The following is a 17,306-nucleotide window of genomic DNA, read 5'->3' as shown; positions in this document are numbered from 1 at the left end:
TATGTATTTTCATTAGGAATATTTTTGGTCAAGGTACATTATTTAGGCTAGAAGCCATAATTTGTCATGAATGAAAACGAGTCTGTGTGTGATAGATGATGCTACAGTCTATTTAATAGGCTAGTAAGTTCTATTTATAATTTTCACAACCAGAAATAAAAAAAACCTTCCAAAGTTTTAGTGGAATAACGTCATTGATGCAATAGGCTTATTATATCTTTTCATTAATGACTTTTAACATTTTAACATTGGCAATTTCTTCATGGCTAAAAAAATTGTCCACATATCCACCCACCATCTATTTAGATTAGATTGTTAAAACATGTGATACATATTTAACACATTTTATAACAAAAAAAGCAATTGGATAAAGATATAAAAATCAGGAATAGATAATAGCATCAGTAGCAGCAGTAGTAGTAGTGGTGGTAGTAGTAGTAGAAATAATAATAATAATATTATATAATAAATAATATTATTATTATAAATAAAAAAAATAGAATGAACAAAAAATATTAGTCGTGAACAATTATTCATAACACAGAACAGCAGCTTCCTCTATTTTGTAAAAGGAAGGATCCAATTGCATAATGAGATTAAAGTGACCAATCAGCGTTTCTGTTACAGCTTGGCCTCCTTTGCCGGTCCAATAATGAAGCTCTATGTTCAAAACGCGGAAATACAGAAGTCAACGGTAAGCGTCTTGCTGTTATTGGTGTAGTGCGCTGAAATATTGTGATGTCGTTATATCAACCGTTTCATTTAATAATATATTTGCTTTATACATAAATCATCTCCATTTTGTGACACAGAATAATGCGGAAGCCTGCGACAGTTGCGTTTTTGATGATTCGCCAGATTTAATATGTACAGTGGACTTCTGCCGCCGGGTCTCACTGAGGCTGACCTGAGCTCTGATGATGATGATAATGAGGATGATGAAGGGGTAACATTAGAAAATAGACAAGTACAGACAGACGAGCACCTCTCACTTCAGCCAGGCACAGAGCCACATCCAATTTGTCTACAGGATGAATGTAATACGACAAAAACTGATTTGCACAATTATGATGCATCTGGGGATGAGTGTCTGCCTGGAGTTTCCTTGGATAACTGGCAAGTACGTGGATTGACCGAAGTTATGTATTTATATGCAGTTATATTGCAAGAGAGTGCAGATCATGGATTGATGAAATGTTGTATTCTAGGTCGAATTGTGCAGCATACTTAAAACACTACAGTATAAATAAATCAAGTTGCATTCATTTCAATCAGCATTTATTTTAATATTATCATGTTAGTATCACTGATTGACAGCTGTTATTGTTGCAGAGGTTCAAAGATCTCCAAAGAGCAAAAGATGATCAGAGAATGAATCAACCGCAAACTAAACGGCAAAGGAAAAGGCGCCACAAGAAAGGTCAAGTTGTTTTTTCATTGTCTACCAGTGCTTTTCTCCTATACTATTTCTGTTGTTGTTTATAGTATCTGATGTATTCCATATTTCCATGCAAACATAAACAATGCAAGTTTTTTTTAAAGGAGTTTCTCATGCAGCCCCAATGATGCCATGCACTTTGTTTCGGTTGTTGGGTGTCCAGTAGGATTTACTACAGTAGAACTAATATAATCCACATGTACTCTACTTGTGGAGATAAACAACACAATTTTATGCTTTCTAATAAATATGCCTTAATGCATGTGCATACGTTTTTAGACACATTTAATTAACTTCTTTTTTTTAAATACCTCAAACAGGTGGGACACAGAATTGTGACACTGAGCAGAAAAGGTATGGTGGACAATTATGGAGAGTTCACCCAAAAATGAAAATTCTGTCAGTAATTACGGTACTCACCCTCATGTTGTTCCAACTTCCAACCCCGTAAGACTTTCGTTCATTTTCGGAACACAAATTAAGATATTTGTGATTATATCTGAGAGCTGTCTCACTCCTCCATAGGCTTCTATTGTAATTGAAACTTGCCGGCCCAGAAAGTTAGTTAAGACAATGTTTAAAATAGTCCAAGTGACTACAGTGGCTCAATCATAAGTTTATCAAGCGACGAGAATACTTTTGTGCGCAAAAAATAACGACTTTATTCAACTATTAATTTTCTTCTGTGTGGGCCTCTGAGTGAGTTCACGTAGTGTAACAGCGCAGCACTTCTGTCTTGTATGTCAGAACGTAGGCTCACTATTGGCCGACGCTGGTCATGTGTGTGATGTGTGTGATGCTGGCCAATAGTGACCCTACATTCTGACGTACAACCCAGAAGCGCTGCGCTGTTACACTACGTATTTCTGAAATGTTTTATTTGTTCACTGACTGATGTGAGAAATATGACATTATTACTCTGTAATACACTACACAACTTTTTTAAGCTTCTGACTATGAATCCGTCCAGTTGGACAGAATCAAACATGTTTGATATTTTGAGCTGATTTTAGAACACATTCGGTGCATCGAAAAAAACACATACTGTGAATAGGTACTACATTTGAAAGTGACATGAAGGCCAAGTATGGTAACCCATACTCAGAATTTGGACACACACACCTGGACAGTTATTTTTGCTGTGGCGCTCGGGGAGTGATTGGGGGTGAGGTGCCCTGCTCAAGGGCACTCAGTCATTTCCTGCCGGTATTGAGAATCAAACCTGCAACCTTTGGGTTACCAGTCTGACTCTCCAACCATTAGGCCACAACTGCCCCGCATTTGAATTTGAATGTACTTCATGACTGTTAAAAAAACTTATATTCTATGTAGTATGAATATGGGGAGTATGAATGAAATTCGGATGTACTACATCTGCAATGTTGCTAATGTTACGTGACCTACCAGCGTCGGTTGCGTTGCTTCACTAGCATTCATAAATCCTCTCCCGTGGCCTCATGGGATAGTAAAGTGTATGGTGCTTAGTGTTTAAAAATCTATTTAAATTGTAAAAGTTGTGGTGTATTCCAGACTTGAGGTGAACAAATAAAACATCTAAGTACAAAATTCTTCATGTTTGATTCGCTAAGCACACATATATACCGAAAAACTGACTGGCTCTGTAACTCACCAGTTGTAGCAGAAAATAATTGAATCTCACAGTGTACATGCTAGTCCTGGAGTGAATAATAATAATAATAATAATAACAGAAAGACTTGTTCTGTGTCTTTGCCCAGGGAGCCTGAAGAGAAACGGGAGGAGCACTGGAAGGAGCTCACGCAGTATTTTGGCATCAATGATAGACTCAAGCCTCCTCCTTGTAGCAGACCTCCTCTCATGGTAACAATGATTTCCTCCATCTTCCTCTACCACTCTGTGGGTGTCTTAATTCCACTCTGATGCTGAAAGCATTTTTATCCCACTACCTCTCTCTGTTCTCTGTCGACTGTATGTGTAACTCGTAATTGTTTCCTCTATCAAATGTGAAAGACAGAGTGAGGAGGCGTCCTTTCTTCCACATGACACTGAGCATAACAGAATAGATCATATTATATTTAATGATGAGATTACCTTAATCTTGACATGAGGATGTAGCTGCACTGTCTGTTCTGGTTGGTGTTTAATATTTCTCATATGAGGTGGATTTCTCCATTGAAAGCCACAGCACAATGGAGTCAGGAGCTCTCTGTAATACTGTAATTCAGTGATAGGGAGGGGAACGCTTGCAAATCAAATACACTGGACAGCTTGTGTAACAAATACGACAGTAAGATTTTCCCCTCTCAGAGGCTGAAAGGGCATCATACGTAGAACTGCATAAAGAATATAATAACAGCATATGCCTTTTTTGTCCTCTGTATATGGACATGTTTTTAGTATTACCCACTCTTCCATCACATTGAAGTATGTTGAATATCAGCCTTCTTGAGTTTGGCATTTTTGCAAAAATGTTGCTGTAGAAGTTTCGTAGAGATGATTGTTGCATAGCACTTCCGTATTAGTTATATTAATGCTTAATTTAATATTAATGTGTGCTTATTCTGTTTGGGGCACTATTGTTTGTTTGACTATTTAAAATCTTTGAAAATGAAACTTCTTCAAACTGTTTTAACATTTATGGAATGTTTGGATTTGGAGTAAAGATCTGATTCTCAGGTTGGTGGATTTTGGATACTGGTGTGAGGGAAGGGTAATTACTTTTTTTTGAGAAATGTTTGAGTATTTTAGCTTTTTGTTATAAATCAACTCACAAAAAAAACACATTTCTGATCTTCTAACAGATAAACTGAAAATATGATTTCAATTGTTTTCTTAGGAACAATTTCAAGGTAGATCGTAATACTTTTTGTTTTTAATGAACTTTTACAGTGAAAAGAAGTAATTAAAGAGCCATTACACCATTTAAAATCTAATATATTATTTTCTTTTAAAATCATATTAGGATTTATGTTTTAGTTTGTAGAAATTTAGTGTGTATATTATGGCTGCATTGTGCTGGGACATAAACATTGTTGCTTTATTTACCTTTTTCTGCATTAAAAAAAATTGTAAATAGGCATTTATTCAACAAAATTTACCTTATCAACACTGTAGCTGTTATAGCAGGAATAGATTTTTTCCCTGTGGCGTCTGTGCACAGGTTTGCTTATAATGTACAGCTCATTTCATTTAAAGCAACAATATGTATTTTTTTGCAGTGTATGATTTCTGTTCCTTTTGAGATGAGAGCAGAATATGTGAGAAAAGAATTCAAGAAAGCTGACTTTGTACATTGGCTCATAATTTAATTTCGTCATGCAGGAGTTTCCTGATTAAATTTTCTATAAATAAGTCTCTTTAAGTGCAAAGCTTTGTAAACAGAACTAATTCATTTGTAACTTCAAGCCACTTTTGCACTAATGCACATTACTTATCATTCTGCAGCATTAGCTCAAAACATTTTTTTTGTGCAGTTATTTTAATTTATAAATTGTCATGTAAGCAGAATGTTGGCAAATGTAATTTGTTTTAAGTAGGAAAACGCCACTAATTCAATTGTCCGTATCGTTTAATGTTGAGCTCAAGTAATTTTGCATTAGCAAGTTAAAATATTGGGTTATTGAGTTAAAATATTGTTTTGATTATATATATATCTGGTTGTCCTGTTAATTTAGACAGCTCTGCTGCTCCATTTTCCCTCGCTTTCAAAGGCTATATCTTTTTTTTATGGATTAAACATTATTAAAAGGCTGAGCATATGCTGTGAAAGGACATTTTAATGGAGTTGTGAGTGAGGCTGATTGGAACAGTCCCTCTGAAATGTTTACCTAAGCAGAATGAATATTATATGACCGTTTCTGAAATCACAGCGTGGAATATTCATTAGCTCAGGAATAATTACGAATTGAAGTATGTATTGCATTATATATGCATTGCTAGTTTTTCATGTTTTTTTGACCATAAGGAGCAACAAACACATCTAGAATGAGTGAAACTGGTTGAAAATGAGAATGTTGTCTTTGTTTTTTTGGGATTTGTCTTATGAAGATCCGTAGTAGCAGACAGAGAGCTCTGCTCCACCAGTCCTGCCGCTTTGATGGAAATATCTAATTAAAGACCAACATTTCTGTTTGGTAACCTCCTGTGGCTAGACAGATTTTTTTGCCTAATATTTAATCAACCAACGATTTTCATTTACGAGAGGAAATCTACATATTTGTTGTAATGGCAATCATATTAAAAAGAATGCCTGGGGGAGTTTTTAAGTTACTCTTTGATTTTTTTTCTTCTTCTTCTTCTCGTCCTTCTATTTCTATTTGAAAATCACTTCATTTTATTTCCCTCCTTCTCATCTTCAGTCAGGCCTGGAAAAGAGCATAGAGAGTGCCATCGCTGAAGGGGACTATGGGAAGGCTGAAGAACTGAGTGACAGTCTTGCTACTCGAGAGGTATGTTGCCCAGATAAGCCATCTCGGGGGGCGCGCCAACTGTGACAAATTGAGCTAATGGGTCTGCGGACATTTTGCCTGGCAAAGACAGAGGCTACAAACACACACACATTCACACACACTTGGGCTGAAAGTCTTCCAACCCTTTTACACTAAAGTTAATGGAAAGCCCTCCCCCAGTTTGAAGTACGGCTGTGTCTATAGAACTTTCGGTTCTGCCTTTTAATGAAGGCTACAATGCTTTCAACCCGAGCGCTAAAACATTTTCAAGGTGCCAGTTTTACACCTTTGAAGTGGGCTCATACCTAAATACAGTGCCTGCAGTTTAAAAAAAGACACATTTTAGGAGTGTACGTAGGATCAAGCGCTTCGAAGCTAATTTGGCAGAAAATGTAACATTCGCACAGCTGTAATTGCAGTTAAAAAGACATTCAACTTTTCTGAAGTTGGGGCAATCATAGCGGGCAATATTTTTCAGCCTCGCAACTTTGATTCAATGGAATCTGAAATGCATTCCACTAAATTCCGGCCTAGGCTTTGATTCCAGCATTACTGTGTGGAATTGATGTTCACTGTCAACCTTCAACCGTTTAGTACAGAAAAGATTTGGGTGTGTGCTTCCAGTCCACTTATCTATACATTTGGTGACTTGTAAACATTTTTATACATGATTTTTATTTCTTCAGTCACTCAACCCACCCCAAACCAAGTGTTTTTAATGCAGAAGTGTGTTGACAAAAGAACAATTGTGCAAATTTTCTTTCTTTCTTTCTTTCTTTCTTTCTTTCTTTCTTTCTTTCTTTCTTTCTTTCTTTCTTTCTTTCTTTCTTTCTTTCTTTCTTTCTTCTCTCGTTCATTAATTTAATTTTAATTTAATTTTAACTCTTTAAAATAATTTAATTTAAAGAGAAAGAACTTTCATTCTTTCTCTCTTTTGTTCGTTCTTTTTCTCTCTTTTGTTCTTTCTTTTGTTTTCTTTCTTTCTTTCACTAATTTAATTTAGTTCTTTCATTCTTTCTCTCTTTCACTAATTTAACTCTTTCGTTCGTTCTTTTTTTCTCTTTCGTTCTTTTTTTGTTCCCTTTCTTTCTTTCTTTCTTTCTTTCTTTCTTTCTTTCTTTCTTTCTTTCTTTCTTTCTTTCTTTCCTTCTTTCCTTCTTTCTTTCTTTCTTTCTTTCTTTCTTTCTTTCTTTCTTTCTTTCTTTCTTTCTTTCTTTCTTTCTTTCTTTCTTTCTTTCTTTCTTTCTTTCTTTCTTATTGTGCTATGTTGTCAGGCAGATTTTATAGCAGGTGTCAGTCTGCATACCAACAATGAACCAGCTTTATTTCCTCATGCTTATGCAATAACATATTGCATAAAGTGGTAATTAATCTTGTTAATAACTTTATATTTAGGTGTACTAAGTGGTTTGTGATACTCTTTCTGCAAATCCTTTTTGTGAATTTTCTTTTACGGTTTATTGCCGTGCTGCAAGCTGTATTTATTCCTGGCTTTGGTGCTTTTAAATGTAGTTTTCAGTTTCTACAATAATTAATTTTCTATTAAGATTAATTTTATAGTTTAATTGTGGATAAAACAGTCTCAGGTCATGCTTCGATAAAGCTCTCCCATCCAATTGGGAGGAGCAGTGTTAATCGTGTTAACCTCCAATATTAGTTTCCTACGTAATCAATTACAGCTTCTGTTTCTCTTGGTGTAAATGCGAAAATGACACCATTACTCCGCACTAATGAAATCATATTGTGGTGCTGTTGATTGTTGATTTGAATCAGATTCAAAGCAAGGTGATAATCATGCTCCTAACAAGCGTAGCGCCATGGGAACAAGCATTAAATAGCTCAGTAATGCCAACAACAGGCCCTTGGTTTATAGGCAATTTTCTTTTGAGAGTCTTTCCGCGGTAATCCATACAGATGCCTCTTATGCTTATCTCTGGAGTATCTCTGTGGTTTTATCTTTTTCTTTCCCAGGTAGACAGAGACATAACGGTTTCTTTGGAAACCATTCTCGGAAACATTTCATCATTACATGGGCTTCATTGTGATGCCACACGGCTATATCAGCCTTTGCCTTTGTTCTTTTGTTTGGTTGAGAATGGCAGATTTAAGCATTCCTTCACAGAGAGTTTATCTAGACTTCAAAAGCAGGTAAAGAATTTCCGAGATGCCATCATGATGTCTAAATGCTTGCAAATGACAGCACTGAAATGTTTAAGGTTAGTGCCTCTTATCAAATAACACTGGTATAGTAATTATAGCAGGCTGCGTTATTGGTTTGCCATGGCTTGCAGGTAAAAACACAAACACAAACTGCATGGCTTTCCTCTTTGATTGACTTACCAGGACCATGTTGTCACAGAAAGCTTCTTAGAGCATCAGTGGATTTGAGCAGACTTAGCAGTCTCGAATCTCTCGCTCAGCCAGACAGCTGAGGTCTGCCTCTGACAGAACACTGGCAGTCGCTGCGCAGTAATGCCACTGTTAGCTGCTTTATTTGTTCTCCACTAAAGACTGTATATTACAGTTTTCACCAGGTAATGTGCATTTGTCATCTGCTGGACATGTCCCTTATGCTCTATAGATTGATTCAGCATCCCTGAGATGTAGGTATGGAAGTTTGTTTGTGTGAACGTGCCAAGAGAAGATCAAACTCGCATGTTCTTTGTGTCCAACTTTGTATCCTTAGCCATGTTAATGGTAACATCATGCTCATGTAGTTCGTGCATTGATAGGGTGGGTTGGTTGCACATATGGAAGATTATTTCTAAATGTAGCACCGCTCAAAAGTTTGGGGTCAGTAATTTTACTTTTAATCAAAAATACATTAAAACTGTAATATTTTGAAGTAAGGTTTTAATTTAATATATTTTTAAATGTAATTTATCCCCGTGATCACGAAACCGGATTTTCAGCAGCATTACTCCAGTCTTCATTGTCACATGAGACTTCAGAAATCATGCTAATATGCTGATTTGGCGCTCTATTCTTATTATTATCAATGCTGAAAACAGTTGGGCAGCTTAATAATTTTGTGAAAACTGTGATACAATTTTTTACAGCTTTCTTCAATGAATAGAAAGTTCAAAAGAGCAGCGTTTTTTATATAAATGTCTTTACTCTCACATTTGATTAGTTAAAAGCATCCTGGTTGACTTTTTATCACTTTTATGTAGAGGGAAGTAAAGAAAAGAAAATTATTAAAAGGGAGGAAAACGATCTGAAAGTTGCATGCCAGATTTTAACTTGCATGACCCATATGAATACCAGAGCTCAATGTGCTATTATTATTATTATTATTTTATGTGAATGGATTTAACCACTACACAACCAACTATCATACAACATTTCCAGTGAATTAAACACATACTAGATAAACAAAAATATGTTGTTCCTTTTTAAAGAGTCCTTTGGGGCAATTTGGGTATTAGTGAAGCAGTTTATGCCCTGATTTCTAATCCGGCTAGTATTCATTATAACAGCGCTCCGTGCGGCCACAGAGCGCTCTGCCCAGGATAAATGTTGTTGCAGACAGCTGTTTGAAATAATGCAGTGAACAGGCAATAATCCCAGCTGTGGCAAGCCTCAATTTCAAGCTTCTAATAATGTTTGTGTCTACTGCTCTATGAAATATCATACATTCTGTAATATGTTTACATGCTAATACAGCGTTAAATTAAAGGGTTTAGAAGTTGATGAGACAGTGATATACTAAAGGTCGTGTTATATTTGTTTTGAGCACCTTGTTTTTAACTAGTGCATGGCATAGAGGTATTTTTTATTGGTCAACCGGTTAATCTGTTTACTTTTTTTTTCTTCTCTCAAATCAAAAGTTTTTATGCTTTTATATATAAAAAAATCAGCTTTTTTGAAATGTTTAAATGTAGCCACATTATCGGTTTGCTTCCTTGTTTAGCTTTTTTTAAATCATATGATGATATTTTCCATGTTTCCTTTAATCTGCAAATTAAAGCAATTTGTTAAAACCTTCTTTCAAGTTATCCTAAAAAGATTGTGTTATGTGGGCTTTCATCTTTGTCTAAGTGTTTAAACACAAATGTGGATAGCAAAGGGTTCTTTGAGATTTTCCTTTCATGAAAGTGTATTCAGATATTCCGTAGAAGGTTTAATTGTTTTTGTTTTTTATTCACAAAGCGTTTTGTAAAAGGTGAAAGCTTTTTATTTGATTATAATTAAATACAGTATTATCAAATTCTTCACTGCTTATCCTCCATCCAAAAAAAGACACCGGTACTAGTCCAAAATCCAACTGACATTTTACACTTTTATCAAATAAAGGTTCTTTAATGGCATTGATAGTTCCATGAAGAACCTTTTACATCCATTTTGTGATTGCACATTAAATCATTAAATTATTAAAATGCTCTTCACACAAAGAAAAAAGTGCTTGCTTTTTTAAGAACTGTTCACTGAAATATTCTTTAGGGAATCTTTTTTTATGGTTACGCTGTGAAAACCCTCATGTTTAGCCATATACATCTTACATTGTTGGAAGAGTTTCAGGTCTCGGACTTTAGGACCGCAATATAATACATAAAAAAAAAAAAAAGTATCTTTCAAAGATTATGGCAAAACTGTGACTGTTTGAAAATGTTGTTTCTGTTGTGACTTTTAGAGTCATTGTTTTCAGATGTTTTGATTTTGAACGGCTTTTGTCTGTAGAGAATGAATTACTTCCGTCAACTTATTTTTAAGGGGTTTCATTGAGCCTTCTAAGCACATTTTAATAACAAGAGCTGCAGTTTGAGTCTCAGTGGTAAAAACGAACTGAGCGAGGCTGAACAAAGGACTGTCACACTTTATTATTTCCTACAGTTTTTCTCTGCCCTGATCACAAATATTAGCTCCGCATTACCACTTCAAAACGTCGACTTTCTAGTCTCGAGCGGTGGGGGGTTCTGCGTCCATTTCAAGTTCTCCAGGAGTCAGACAATATGAAAATGATTAAAAGAAGGAGACGCAGTCTGCAAAGAAGTTGTTGGAGGGGGCGCAAAAAGATAAAGTCGGGGGAGTGAGCGGGAGTTCGAGAACACAGGCACACATATTCTTCAGTATGCAAGTTAGATGCTCGCATTTCTTTCGCGTCACAGTCAAGATTATACATTAGCGTTGGCTTTATTATGATTGGTACACCTATTAAATGTGTTGCATTGCTTCATCTCCGAGCAATCAGCTGGGGTTTTGTCCTAATATGCGTTTGAAATACAATGCGTCTCAGTAACTACGAACAGACAGATCTCTAACGACAAAGTTCTCTGAAAGTTTGCCTTTGTGTGTTCTTTACAGGGGTGTCATGCTGTTTGAAGTGCCAGTATTGCAGTTAGGTCAAACTCATTGCTAGACACCAATCCAATTAAAATGCACTAGTTTGACAGCTTTTGTGAAGGAAGATAGTTGGCTTTTGTACAGGCTGTTAAGGCATGGTGCATTAAACATAATGCATGTCTATTTATTTATATAATTATTAATCATCTTAACGGCTTTCTCCTGATTTTGAAAGCAGCGTGATTATGTATTTTTAGCCCTTTTCTCCGTCTATAACACCCAATCTGTAACGAAACCCCGGACTGGCTCTTCCTCCTGTGCGGGCCCCTCTGGCAACAAGAAAACTGCAAAGCAAAAACTCTCCTCTTTGTTCCAATTTCTTTCAGTATTAGCAATTTATCACAGAATGAACTTTTATTATATCTGTAGATGACTCGCATTAAATTTTTGCCCATTAATTTTGAAATGGGTTTTGAAATGGGTCCTAAGCTTTTATCAAATGCTGGGGAATCTCATTTGGATTATTGTATTTCATTAATTACTTAATAGACAAAGCATACTTTTCAATGTAGATTTTTTGTGCTGTTTAATTAATTAGCATGTTTTCTCTTTTAATTAAAGCCATTTTTTTTCGAATGAAAGCCCACAGCAAAACACATATATAATTTGTTTGTAATTAGCCCTTAATTGGTGGTAGTGGAAGCTTAGCACCCTCGTTTCCTTTTTTTTCCCTGATTGCCATTTTATTGCCAGTCAGTCATTAATTAAACTGTTTTTCTAATTAGCTTATAAAACTGTTGATGGCACATTATTGTAAGTGTGAGTTCAAAGCTTGCTAATAAGCCTTGCCTGCTCAGAAGAGGGAAGATAATGAAATGCGCACAAAGCCAGCGAACTTTCAGACTTTTTTTCCACTCCCTTGTTCCCTGAAGATGACAGTCTTATGTATCTGGAATCAGATTATTGGGGCTGAAACATAGAGAAGCGCATTATACCGAGAGCTTTTCCAACTAGATCCCCCTCAGAGAGGCTGCTTCTCTGTATGTCTTGTAATGCTGTTTGTCAAGTTGGTGGCAAGATTACAGGAACTCCTTGTCTTATTTCCCCCACCAACCCCTTGAGACTGATAAGCTATGTTAACTGGATCTTTCACTGTATACAAGGATATCAAGTGTAGGACTCTCAATATGTCACTTTTGCTGAAAGGATTTCGTCGGGTATTGTCACGGGAGCGTGGCCTGTTTCGTTTCATTCAGGCAATGCAGGGGTTTCCATGAGATTTCCCTTGGTATTGTTTTAATGCAAGCTATGATTATTGCTATTTGTTCTAACTGAACGCGTTTGGCATGACAGAGCAGAATTACAATCATGTTATTGATTTATTAGTGAGAGAAAGGCAAAAAGTGTTTGTAAGAAAATGTAACTAGTTCTCATTATACAATGTTGGTATGATCAATGGATTAAGCAAGTTATGGATTATGGGGGGGGCGGTGGTGTAATATTCTCATGTATGTGGAATTTGGTTTGCAACCCTTCCTTGGGTTATAGATGCGGATTTAATTAATTTACTGCAAGAAAATACACCTTTTTTTTCACCACACTTATTTATTTTAAAGCCAGTTTTTCAAGATATTATCACTAAATAATATGATATATTTATACTTTGTCTGCTCCAATATACAGTAGTTTGCAACCTTTATTGTCATATATTTGTGGAAGGCTCAAAAATGTAAGAAATAAGGAATGAACAATGCCCTGGCATCAAGTGACGGACTAGCAAATGTATGCAGAATGCCTATATTGGACATTTGTGTTTTTGTGTACTTCACAGCAGCCATTGTGGCAGTCAGTGATCTACTATACAACACCAAGTGGGCACTGCACCACTGTTGACTTAACCCACCTAGTGGCCCCACGTTGCAGTTACAGGGCTGAGCAGAAGGAATTCATCCCTCGCAGACCTTTCAAAGGTCACATCATTAATAGCGCTAAATAAACCCAGCACTGAATAAGGCTTTGCTGAGGACTGGCGTAAATGGCACACAATTCCGTTTAAAGAGGAGAGAAGAGAGGTAAACGACAATGGAAATGCACTGAATGTAATTCTTACGGAAATATGGTAAGGTTTAGTGTGACTACCTAGAACAAAGAGCACAAGCGCTTTTTGTTGTGTATGTTATCCCCCCCCAAAGCCCACTTTTCCCCCCTTTTTTTTTGGATTGTGATTTTCATTCCTTTTTTTTTTTCCTGCCCTGCATTTTTCCTCTGTGCCCGCATTTGATGTGAAAGGATTTGGCACTAAGTCACAAGAGAGGGAAAAGGAGGGGGGGATAAAGATGAAAAAGGAGGGAAAATCATGAAAAGTGGATCAAAAAAGTAAATGAAAAATAATGTCATATTACGGAAAATATGAGAGGCTAATTTGTGCCGACTTTTTGCTAATTTTGTTCTTGCCACAGAAAGAAGTGCTGTCACCTGCTCTGCGCTACACTGATGACAGTGCCAGTGATCCATGAAATAAGCTGCCGCCGGCTTTGTTCTGATAAGAATGAACAAATCTGCACAATGTACTGCGCTCCGAATCTCATTTTCATACTTGCATGCAGGCTAAAAGAAATAAGCTGTTTGCAAGGCTTGATTAATCAGACATTTGAGAGCGCTTTTTTTTTCTTTTTTGTCTCTTTGATCTGCTCTGTCTCCTAGGTAACTTGCTTGACATTAATGTTGAGCCCCGGTAAAGACAATCGTGGATTGTAGACTGGACTGATTAAAAAAAAAATTAAGACCTTTAATGCCTTGAATATAGTAATGTGTGTGAAAATTGGGGAGTCCCGGCTGGAAGAGTGAAGGGGGGGGGGCTTTATTTTTGGTGATAGGGGCAAAATTTGGTTAAAGCTGGAGCGCAGGTTAATGTGGGTAATCCTTGTGTCGAAAATGCAGATAAATCTTAAGATTTAAACCTCAGAAGCCATTTGGCATCCTCTCATTTTGTTGTCTCAAAATGCGGCTTTTTACCAATGTCATTATTGTGTCATGTTTATCGTGTCCCGGCCGCGGTAGCTTTAGCACCTCTTCCGCTTAAACGCGCCTCTCCAAAAACACCCTGGTGTGAATTATCTGCGAGCAGATCTGCGCTAAACACGGGCATGATCACCCATTATAACTTCCCTCTCTGCGCTGTCTTGCTAGAAAACATGATTTATGGCTCTTAAACCTCCCAAAAAAATGGCAAGGATTTTAAAAAACTGTCATAGTGTGTTAGCTTCAGGTTATGCAGACGCCTTTACAAATCTTCCAAGTGCCTGTATAGATGAATGCCTCGAGGGCCCAGCCGGAACCCCGCTCTCTCAGCCTGCTAAAGGCCTTATCTTAAATCCAAGCAAAGTACCATTAATCTTTTTGAAAGACCTTTATGGCTTTTAATGTATCCCAAATTAGAACATTTTACACCCTTGGTTCCTGAAATATGGCGATAAAAAGCCTTTAGAGTTTAATTTCTCCTTCCTGCTCGCTCTGACCTGCCTAATCCCAGCATGCATTAGGAGATATTTTAGTTTCAGTCTTTCTAATAAAGTTTATCCCACTTAATTATAATTGAAACATTTTTTCCTCTCTCTTGCTCTCTCCAGGTTTTTTCGAGCCTACAAATGGTGGCACATTTCCTCATTACCAATTGAGTTTTTTTTTTTTTTTTTTCTGTGTTCCCTCTGATTGTGTTCTTTTACTGTTCTAAAGAATTACCCTCATATCCCCTCCCGAAAAAAAAAAAAAACAGGCTGCGAGAAAAAGGCAGTGGGTAAAAAAAAAAAAAAAAAAAAAGGTTTGCGAATTGTTCCAACTGTTTATCATAGTTTCTTGCGGTCCAATAATAAACCCATCCCTGGAGTGATGGAAGAGGCCCGGACTCTCCTTTTGTTTCCTGAGCCCTCTGTGTCACTCTGGCTATTGGAATTAATCTAGCCACCCCACACACATTTCCCTCACTGATACCGCCGACATGTGCCTCTCACCCTCCTCCATTCATTCTGCCATCCTAAGTGCGTGCACTGCAATTTTCAGAATTAAAGGTCCTCTTTAGATGAACAGATTAAGTATATGAGATAATAACATTAATTATGCACATCCATGCTGAGTGGTGGAATGGAGGGTTGGGTGTCCTACTTCTATCTATGAACCGCAAATTCTTTTTTTTATTTTCCAAACTCGAGCATGTGCATGTCCGTGCGGGATACGCCATCCTCGCAGTGATGAAGATATGAACCAGAGGCATTCTTCGAGCACCACCTTGACGCACTGTTGGTGAGGTTTGCCAGGCAGACTGATTTTCTCCAGCTAATGGAGCTTGTCTCTGTCTCCTTCTCAATAGCTGGCCGTGAAAATTGCAGAAGCCGCCGATTGCCGTGACTTCGCTAGCACCAAACAGGAAGCAGAGGCTTCCCGGGCAGCCCAAAAAAGGAGGAAGCAAATCGCTTGGGGGTTTGTGTTTTTTTTTTTTTTTTCTTCTGTCTGTCCCCAGTGCTGATACCCTGCAGTTTCATTAAGTCACTCTGCATTTCACACTTTAAATGTCCCTTCTTTCCTGGACTATGTGTTAACTCGTGTATTCACTAGAGCTTTCTAATGAGTATGCGGGTGCTGCTTATCTCTTTGGTCAGTCTCTGAATGCCCTTTGAATAATGTGAGCTTGAAGTAGCCACAATATACAGATTTTGTTTGCATCGACTGCAATTATATGTGAGCATATTTATCCAAAAGAATCTGCTTTGATTGCTTTTTCTTTGCATTGCTTTTATAAAAAAAATTCTCTAAAATACTTGATTATTTTAACTCAAGTTTGTTACTTTCAATGCTTTTTGTTTGTTTGTGTTTTTAGGTTTGAAGCAAAGAAAAGATGGGAAACCAAAAGCAATATGGGATTCATGTGACATTCGCAGCAGTTGAAATGTTTTTAAAAAGATGAGTAAAGATTTGGCATATTGATAATTGTTTAGAGGTAATCTTTTCATAATGCATTATTATCGCGCTCAAATTCCCTTTTTTTGTCATTTAACATTTTATTTCTCTCTGAATCAGCTTTTTTGGTCATTCATTCAGATTTGTGGGTCATTTTTATATAGCTAAATAAATTCTATAAGCACACCATTATTGTAAGATTGGTCGTTATTGTATGTATTTTCGTTCTTTCTCTCATAATTAAATCTGGCGCGTACAACCGCGCACGCCATTTATTTACTGCCGTAAGTGGGTTAATCAGCAGCCGCTTTTTTTCTTCCACGGAGGTATGGAGCGAGGGAAGAGAAAGGAGAGATTAGGGGCCTAATGCAATGTACAGGATAATATGCAATAGGATTTGCCTGGGCAAAATGAAATTTGTCGGCTGTAAGGAGGTTTGAGCAGTCATAAACGAGGAGTTTAGTCGGGTTCGAGTGTAAGATGACTGTGTGTGAGGGAGAAAGCGAACATGGAGATGGAGAACGGCGTGTATGACACTGGACTCAACACATGATGCATCTTTGAGAGGATTCCTGTTGGCAGTGCATTTTTATAAGCCTGTTTATCAGATAGAATCCAGCTGACCGCTCTTTTCAAATATGAAATGTATTTATTTCTGCATAGAGTAGATTATATTTCAGTATGTTAATATAATTATTTTAAAGCAGCAGTTCACCCAAAAATGCTAATTCTGCCATCATTTGTTTAGTTACAAACCTGTATGATTTTCTTTCTTCCAAAGAACACAAAAGAAGAAGCTTTGAAACATGTTAATGCTGCTCATTTCCATTAAATTAAGGTGAATGGAGACCAGGGGCTGTCAAGCTCCAAAAAAACACAACAAAACAACAATGAAACCATATGATTATATTTGAAAACTTCTTAGTCCAAATAGTAGTTTAATGGTGGACCGACTCAAATTTAAGTTGTTGATCAATGGAAATCTAGCTTGACAGTCATGGTCACCTTTTGCTTTTATAGTGTTGAAAACAATGGCATAATTCTGTTATACACATCTCTTGTGTTCCACAGAAGAAAGTAAGTCACATGAGTTTTAAAACACACGATGATGGTGAGTAAATTATTAATTTTAGGTTAATTATTTTAAAATGTTCATTTTATGTATATATATTTTAGCAGAATGATTCTTTATGCTGAGCACCTT

General features: G+C 36.7%; 1 protein-coding gene across 1 annotated transcript; it reads left to right on the top strand.

The window, feature by feature from the left end:
• The first annotated feature begins 565 nt into the window (after window positions 1-565).
• On the top strand, window positions 566-16,376 carry fam204a (family with sequence similarity 204 member A). Its single transcript, XM_079634561.1, has 8 exons — window positions 566-694; window positions 813-1,120; window positions 1,333-1,420; window positions 1,759-1,792; window positions 3,176-3,278; window positions 5,777-5,866; window positions 15,516-15,625; window positions 16,023-16,376. The coding sequence occupies exons 2-8, from the start codon at window positions 866-868 to the stop codon at window positions 16,072-16,074; spliced, it is 732 nt and encodes a 243-aa protein (XP_079490687.1). The 5' UTR covers window positions 566-694; window positions 813-865; the 3' UTR covers window positions 16,075-16,376.
• Window positions 16,377-17,306: the final 930 nt, after the last annotated feature.

The sequence above is a fragment of the Phoxinus phoxinus genome, assembly GCF_949152265.1.
Source record: "Phoxinus phoxinus genome assembly, chromosome: 14".
Classification (NCBI taxonomy): domain Eukaryota; kingdom Metazoa; phylum Chordata; class Actinopteri; order Cypriniformes; family Leuciscidae; genus Phoxinus; species Phoxinus phoxinus.
Note: the sequence above shows the minus strand (reverse complement) of the source record. Positions and strands in the feature narration are given on the sequence as shown.